The 8,061-nt window shown below is 41.2% G+C and overlaps 1 protein-coding gene across 3 annotated transcripts; it reads right to left on the reverse strand.

The window, feature by feature from the left end:
- Positions 1 to 2,159: 2,159 nt before the first annotated feature.
- Positions 2,160 to 7,382, reverse strand: cnr1 (cannabinoid receptor 1). 3 transcript variants are annotated; one of them, XM_055884582.1, is made up of 2 exons: positions 6,883 to 7,314; positions 2,160 to 5,311 (listed from the first exon to the last, which is right to left on the reverse strand). In XM_055884582.1, the coding sequence occupies exon 2, from the start codon at positions 5,301 to 5,303 to the stop codon at positions 3,897 to 3,899; it is 1,407 nt and encodes a 468-aa protein (XP_055740557.1). In that variant the 5' UTR covers positions 5,304 to 5,311; positions 6,883 to 7,314; the 3' UTR covers positions 2,160 to 3,896. The 3 variants fall into 3 exon arrangements, 2 of the variants coding, with proteins under 2 accessions (XP_055740557.1, XP_055740554.1); XM_055884579.1 differs by having other exon boundaries at positions 2,160 to 5,353; positions 6,883 to 7,312; XR_008754814.1 differs by lacking the exon at positions 2,160 to 5,311 and adding an exon at positions 5,360 to 6,399 and having other exon boundaries at positions 6,883 to 7,382.
- Between the last annotated feature and the right edge of the window lie 679 nt (positions 7,383 to 8,061).

An 8,061-nucleotide genomic window follows, 5' to 3' on the forward strand; every position in this document is an offset into this window, starting at 1 on the left:
CAAGTCAGCCATATCAGCTATGTTTTTTAAAAGGCAGTAAATGAGGCTGAATGAACTGTTTCACTGCCAGACAAGGCTCCGCTGATAGCCAGGTGTAGCAGTGATAAGCTGTTGGGACTGCTGCCAGGACACTGCTGTATGCAAGCCCTAACAGTTTGCGGGCACCGTTTGTCACCTTTATAGTGCAATTAATGTATTGTTTAGTGTTGTGTTGTGTAGTGGCTTTGCTGCATGCCCCCCCCCCCCCCCCCAACAAGTTTTACATACCTAAAATCGCCATAGGGTACATGAGGTACCAGTACCAACACCGAGTCGATGTGCATGAGTACGAGGTAATTGAGGTAGATATGTAGGCTACATATGGTTAGGGATAAAGTGACTAGGCAACAGGATAGATAATAAACAGTAACATTTGTGATTAGTCAAACGAGCTAGTGCCAAAAAGGTAAATGCAGATAGTCCGGTTAGCTATTGGTTAACTATTCAACTGACTATTTAGCTGTCTTATGGCTTGGAGGTGGAAGATTCTATGGTAGCCCTACCAGTTATGTTCTGTTAAATCTGTCCACGAGAGATTATACCTGAACTGACATCCTATGAAATCCTATTCATAGCATTGTCTCGTTCATATGTCTCTGTTCAGCTGTAAATCTGAACGGTTCAAAAAAGGCTTGTCTGTTTATAATATGTATAGCACTGCTATTAGCACTGTCTCAAAGTCCCACGTAGGGGGCCCTATGTATCAAGCGTCTTAGAGTATGATTGCTAATTAAAGATCAGTTTTGCCATTTTTAGATCACAATGGATGAGATTGCATGGAGAGTGGGAACTGATTGGAGATCAGCACTCAATCTGAGGTGCTTTATACGTACAACCCTAAAGCCCTCAGTTTATAACAACTGTATTGTATTATAACAACTGTATTATCATTATTCATCCTGCACCATTGTAATCACAGCAGGCCTGTTCTGATGAACTATCTTCCAAAAAGGCCTATAAGGTGGACAATGAAGAGTTGTTAAGAAATTCCCATTCTGTGATGTGAGACAGTGAGGGCAGTGTTGTATATCAAATCAAATCAAGTTTATTTTATATAGCCCTTCGTACATCAGCTAATATCTCGAAGTGCTGTACAGAAACCCTGCCTAAAACCCCAAACAGCAAGCAATGCAGGTGTAGAAGCACGGTGGCTAGGAAAAACTCCCTAGAAAGGCCAAAACCTAGGAAGAAACCTAGAGAGGAACCAGGCTATGAGGGGTGGCCAGTCCTCTTCTGGCTGTGCCGGGTGGAGATTATAACAGAACATGGCCAAGATGTTCAACATGTTCATAAGTGACAAGCATGGTCAAATAATAATCAGGAATAAATGTCAGTTGGCTTTTCATAGCCGATCATTAAGAGTTGAAAACAGCAGGTCTGGGACAGGTAGGGGTTCCATAACCGCCACAAGAGGGCGAGAAAGCGTCAGGACTCCATGCTTCCCTTTAAAGCCAAGTTACGCTTGATCCAAAATGTGTTTGGGGCTTTGTATGGGGGTGTGACGCGATTGCGGAGCCTCTAGAGGGGTGCAGAGGCCAAATCAAGCTCCATACCGCATCACCATGCCCTCTCAAATGTTGTAACAATGCGGAGGGCTCTGTATAGCTCCACATTGACATAATTGGTTGATGGTAGGTGGGAGCGGAAGGTCCTGTATATACACAAACGCACTTCCTTGAAAACTTCCTTCACAACAGCTCTGCTCCACGAAGCCAAAAAGTGTATTTTCTCTGACTTCTGCAGGCTGCATCATAGCGTTCTATTCTTGGAAAAAAATAGATGTATTTTCAGTGTCCTTCCTTATAGCCTTCTTGAGACGGAGTATTAACATACAGTACCTGACATGGTTGGTGTAGGTGTATAAGCTATGGGTGAATGGTTGTATACGTTATATGAGTGGATCTCTGCTTACACCTATTTGTGACAGATCTAACGCCTTGTTATCAGAGATTACTTCAAAGAAGTGAGGAAGGAAGGGTGCTATTCGAACAAGACCTTGGGGTCACTTATTACAGTTTATCAAATTTGTTCTATTGCGATTTTCTTCTCTTTTGTAGGCTGAACACACTATACCTACTAGCCTACAGCTTTTCATCAAATAATCATGAACTTGGGCAGAAGACATGATAACCAGCTGTGACTTTATTCAAAAGCTTGGAAACATTACATTGCAATATGAAAAGAAACAGTTGAATATCGCAGATTTTTCCCCCCCCCCACAGACTTCTTAGATGCCACCACTGTACAGAAGCCACTTAACAGTTTGACATTTGATTTCCAACACTCAACATTACAAGAGGCAGCAAAGCATACTGGTAAACAGCTGTCGGTAGTAGTTTAACACCAAGATAAATGTCTAAAGAACAATGTTAACTGAGTGATAGTTCTAGATTAAAAGTCCTATATAATATCATTGAAAATGACAATTTTCATCAACACTGGTAAGAGACTCATTCTAATGTTTTGTCAGCTAACGAATGAAAGGCTTGCTTTTGATAAGAATGAACTGCAGTCAACCTAAAAACTGACAGACAGGCTATCTTCTTGTTTTGTTGATCTAAAAGCTGTGCTGTATGTCTACTCTAGAGTAGCTTTTGTGATCTCCTCAAATATCAAAAGAATCCTAATCAACAGTACTAAGTTATGTTTATGGTAACACTGACACAATTTGATGAGGTGTTGAACAGAAGGTAGATTTTTTTAACATCAAGTTGTAAGGTTATTCACAACTGTACTGAATTCAATTAAATCCACTTAAAAGTAATCTGAATTCAATCCATTGCATGTAGTTCTATGATTATTATGGTAGCGTGGTCAGCACACTGTAACCAGATTTAAATTTTCATGACCTGTGCTCAAGCTTTAGCCATACAATACATTGTTGCGTTGACAAACTGTTTTAAAGACAGACTCATAATTAAATCACTTTTTGGAACTGCATTGCATGTAACACTGTACAATTGTTTGGTATACATTCATTATTATTGAAAACATACCACTATAGCCAAGAGTAGAGACAAAGATATGAAAGGCAGAATACCTTATAATGACATTGTAGATTTTTGACTTAGTGAACACATCTCACAAGTATTTAAAGCAGATTAGCTTATTATGGCTTCAAATGGCACATTTATTTCATTAAATTGAAGACTGTGGTTTTCAGATTCATCCAGCTTCTATATGAAAGATGACTCAAACAGTCAAGGGAGCTGTCTACACAGAGTCAGGTCAGATTTTATTTCCTGTTAGTTATTTCTGTATAAAATAAATAAACAAACTCAGACAGGTATAAAAAAAAATACAATGGCAACAGTTCCTCTGTCGCTTTATGGATCCTACATGTCTTAAGTAAATAAAAATTAAAGTTAGACCCTTATGTAAATAAAATGGAACTCTTCACACAACACTGTATATTTGTACATAATGCCTGGACAAAGCCAATGCCTGTTCTGGCTTCTCAAAGCCTAAATGATTTATCTTCTTTATGGAACACATATTGACATCTTGATAACATATTAAAACATACTTCTAATCAAAAACTTAATTAGCCCATTATCCCATGAATGAATATATCATTGGTTCAGAACCTGAATTCACAGTACAAAAATATGCTAAGCCTTCTACAGTTTGATCATCATAAAGTCTATGGCCAACAGTCCCCATCCACTGTCTTCATCACCTTTAAAAATCTATTTGGCACTTAGGCACTGGAACACTATACTGGCACACCTCATGAACATAAAACAATTAAGTAATGAACCGCTGAAGCATTTAGCTATGTGTGTAATTCATTACATCCTGTGGAAGGTCCATCCCCATCTCGTGACGCAATATCGCTGTGACATGATGATGACCAGCTAGACAGCTTCTGCAGATGTCTCAGTGGAGACAGACATGGTCACTTTGGCTATTTTCACAGTGGTCTTCACACAGCTCTCTGCAGCCCTGTTGGCAGCAATGTGCCTGTTCTGGCAGTCAGACTCCAGGCTATTGTCCAGCTGCTGGGCACTGCCCCGGCACGCCTGGCATGAGTTTAGGAAGGCGTGTCGCATGTCCTTGCTCCTCAGGGCGTAAATTATTGGATTGACGGTTGAGTTGAGCAGACAGAGCATGCTGGCGAAAGCAAACACTGTCTTAATATCGTCATCCATCTTCCAAAACAGGTCGTAGACCATGATGGCCAGCACAGGGCCCCAGCAGATGACCAGCACCACCAGGATGAGGACCAATGTCTTGGCCAGGCGGATGTCCATGCGTGTCTGCTCAGGGCGCATGGTCTGCGACTTAGTCCCATCCGCCGAGTACACCACCAGGCTCTTCTGGGAGGTGCGGCTCAGCATGCGCACGGCGTGGTGATGGGCCTTCCACAGGATGTACATGTAGGCGTAGATGATGAAGAAGACGAGCACACTAGTCACCCCGATCCAGAACATCAGGTACTTCTCGTCGATAAGCGGAAAGATGTCTGAGCAGACCGAGTTGAGCTGCTTGCAGTTCCAGCCCAGCAGAGGGAGCACTGCGAAGACAATGGAGATAGTCCACATCACGCAGAAGGCGATGACAGCTTTGGTCCGCGTGACGATGCGCCTGTAGGCCAGGGGCCTGTGGATGGAGATGTAGCGATCTATAGCAGTGAGAAACAAGCTTCCCACAGAGGCTGTGAATGAGGCAGTGACTCCACCCAGCTTGAAGAGGAACACATTGGGGCTGTCCTTTCTGTGGAACACATGGAAGTCCAGAAAGCTGTAGACGAAGATGACGCTGCCCAGCAGGTCGGCTACAGCCAGGCTGCCTATGAAGTGGTAGGAGGGGCGGCAGCGCAAGGTGCGGGATTGGAGTATCACACACAGCACGATAAGGTTCTCCAACACCGTGAAGGTGCCCAGGGTGAGTGACATCACCGCCACAGCCAGCTGCTGGCTAGGGGTAAGGATCATGAAGCATTCCATGTCCATGAAGTTCTCCCCACACTGGATTCCGGTTCCCTCCTCTCCAAAACCACTCCGGTTGCCAAACAGGTCTGTGGCATTGGTAGAGAAGAATGGAATACCTTTGAGGATGAGTTCCTCATCTCCAGGCACTTTGTCTGGGAAAGAGTTACTGAGGAAAGCAGAGAGAGGCTTCTGGACGGACAATCCACCCTTAGTGAAGTCAGCGTTGATGGTGGTGTCATCATAGCTGGCATCGTTGGAGCCCAGGTACTGCAGTCCAGATGTTATAGTCCGGAAGGTGGTGTCAGCCACACCATCTAGCACAGACTTCATGACTGGGCCTGAGGGGTGAACACTGCGGTTTAAGATGATTCCTGGTTAACCTATGAAATGATGAGATAAAAATGTGTGGACAGACATAATTATGCTTTTCTTTTTGTTCTTTGGATCCCCATTAGCTTTTGCAGAGGCAGCAGCTATTCTTGCTGGGGTCCACAAAAAACACAAAACATGACAAGTAACAAAACACTGGTGCACTAATAGACAAGGAGAGTCACACAAATAAAAAATACCACGATATACAAACAATAAATAAAACAATAACAAATAAAATAATAATACAAACAATACAACCTCAAAAAATGGTGTGTGTCTGTGTGTGTCTGTGTGTGTCTGTGTGTGTCTGTGTGTGTCCCCTGACAGTCCCGCCGTTCCATGAGATGTTGTTTAATCTTCTTGAAAAGGTAGTTTTGCTTATTGCTTGAGTAATTGGAGATGGAAGGGAGTTCCATGCGATCAAGGCTCTGAATAATACTGTGCGCTGCCGTGAATTCATTTTGGACTTGGGGACTGTGAAGAGACCCCTGGTGGCATGTCTTGTGGTGTATGTATGGGTTTCTGAGCTGAATGTTATTTGATGCTCTTTTGTGACAGTTTAACTGGCATTGAATGGCACTGAATCACATATTCCGTGGCCAAAATTAAACCATGTCTTAGATTGGGTTTTTCTCACAGTGCTTGAATGAGCAAAATCATCAGGGTGTTTTAACTACAACCTGCTATATCTCATTCTATAAATGATATTACATTATAATTATCTAAGGATAATCATTAGCCTGAGGGGCAGCCTTCTTTAAAATAAATGTTGATAGAGTATGCTAACCATTAGGGATGGGCAAAGGATGGGCAAAGGATAAGCTATTGCCCTGCATGTCACACAGAGAGGAAATTCCACTCCTGTCAGATAACTCATGTGCAACAGGAGACGGTCGATTTTGTTCATGTTTGAATACATGAGATCACTGAAACACGGCTCCTGTTATACGTTCCCTTTACTGTTATTTTGTGCCATCGTTCTCATGCTTAGTAGTCGTCGTAGGACGGTTCACACAGATGCAGTCATACCGAAGCTGATGGGGTATACTGTTATCTAAAAGTGAATAAAATAACATTGATTTAAATTTTACTAAATGTATTTCAAGAGTCCTAAATTCATGATCTTAACTTTTAACTGCATTTACAATTTCACAATATTAGACTAATAGGCTAAATGCCCTACTTTGTAAACGTTAGTTTCACTTTCACCACACTATATATAGGCTTCCCTTAAATTGGTTATTATTCTTTCAATGTGTTTCACCTTTTATTTTTCAAATTAATTATAGATCCACTATTCAATGCCATTGTATAGGCTTCGTTAACGTTTAGGTTAATGTGTTGATGTCAATACAAATGTAGGCTATAATAGCGTTTTTGTATTGTGAAATGAATGAGAGTCCTGAATTAGGACACATTGGCCTAAATCATTTATAAATCGCAATACATTTAATTATACATGACGCTGTAATTTGGGGGAAATTATTCCCTATTGAATTAAAACGGTAAATGAAATACAACAAAACCATGTATTTACCTTCACATTGCTCGCCCAGGTGTAGACTTCCCTCCAACCAAACTGTCTCCAATCATTAATCCAACCTTGACGCGTTGTACCTGACTAAATAAATATAAATTGAATCATCAAAACAAGGAAAGGTAAAAACATTTAACATTTCATAGAAAATATATTTATATAAGTATCTAAGTGGTTATTTATTGGTTTATAAGGTTTCTTGATGGGCGCTAATTTCCTTTGGCATCCGCGCTCTCATGTGCGCCCTTCGCACTGGTCTAAAGTTCTGGTTGCTGCGATGTCTGAGTATTTTTTGTATGTGCGTATTTATGAAGCATCGCTTTAGAAAGCCACATCACGTGCTATGAAACGCGCTATCCACAGATTTCTATAACCAAGTGCAGGGATTGTGGTGCCGTCAAGTACAAGAACAAGGGAGCATGTAGACACAAGAAAAACACGGATTATAGTCCCCAAACCCCATGCATTTGGACAAAAGGACAGCTGCACATAGCCTACTGTTACAGGTTCAGTGCATTATGGCTCAAATAGGTTCACTTACAGATAGGCTTTGTATAAGACAATCAGTCATTTTCACATAATTTCACTGTCATTGATTTGTCATAATGAAAAACGACATTTACAATATTCTTGAAATTTAACTTGGTTGATCTGGTAAACTATTGTTCATTACTATCTTTATCGAATGCAAATCTTGGATTAAACAAGCTAATTGTGAATCCCACCAGTGATTGATCTGTTGGGTGTTTTAAAGACAGTGGAACACACTGCATATAAATTACCATGCATTGTAACCTAGTCAGTGTGTGTTCATGAACTGGGCCATAGGAGCACTGTGAATGACCTCCTCAGTAGCACAGCATGTCAAACTATCATTAGGCTATTTGCATCATTAGGCCATGTTTTGCCATTCTTCAGGTACATGATTTTTCTTCTCAGACAGTCATGTTATTGATTAAGAACATTGCTGGTGGGATAGCACATTTTCAGTCTGTCTTTTCAGTCTGTCTTTAAGATCAATTTCTGTAGATATTGACCTCAAAGAGCACAGGGAAGAATACTGTAACAGAGTCTCAGAAGGTTTGAAATTCCTTCAGGAAACACTGCGATTTCAACAGCTGCCCAATTAGAAATCAAAAAAAGATTTAACTGCAATGAATTATAAGGCTGGCCCTCTGT

Source organism: Salvelinus fontinalis, chromosome 27, assembly GCF_029448725.1.
Source record: "Salvelinus fontinalis isolate EN_2023a chromosome 27, ASM2944872v1, whole genome shotgun sequence".
NCBI lineage: Eukaryota > Metazoa > Chordata > Actinopteri > Salmoniformes > Salmonidae > Salvelinus > Salvelinus fontinalis.

Coding starts and splice junctions, on each gene's coding strand:
- cnr1 (XM_055884582.1), bottom strand. CDS start 5,303: ATGAAGTCTGTGCTAGATGGTGTGGCTGACACCACCTTCCGGACTATA.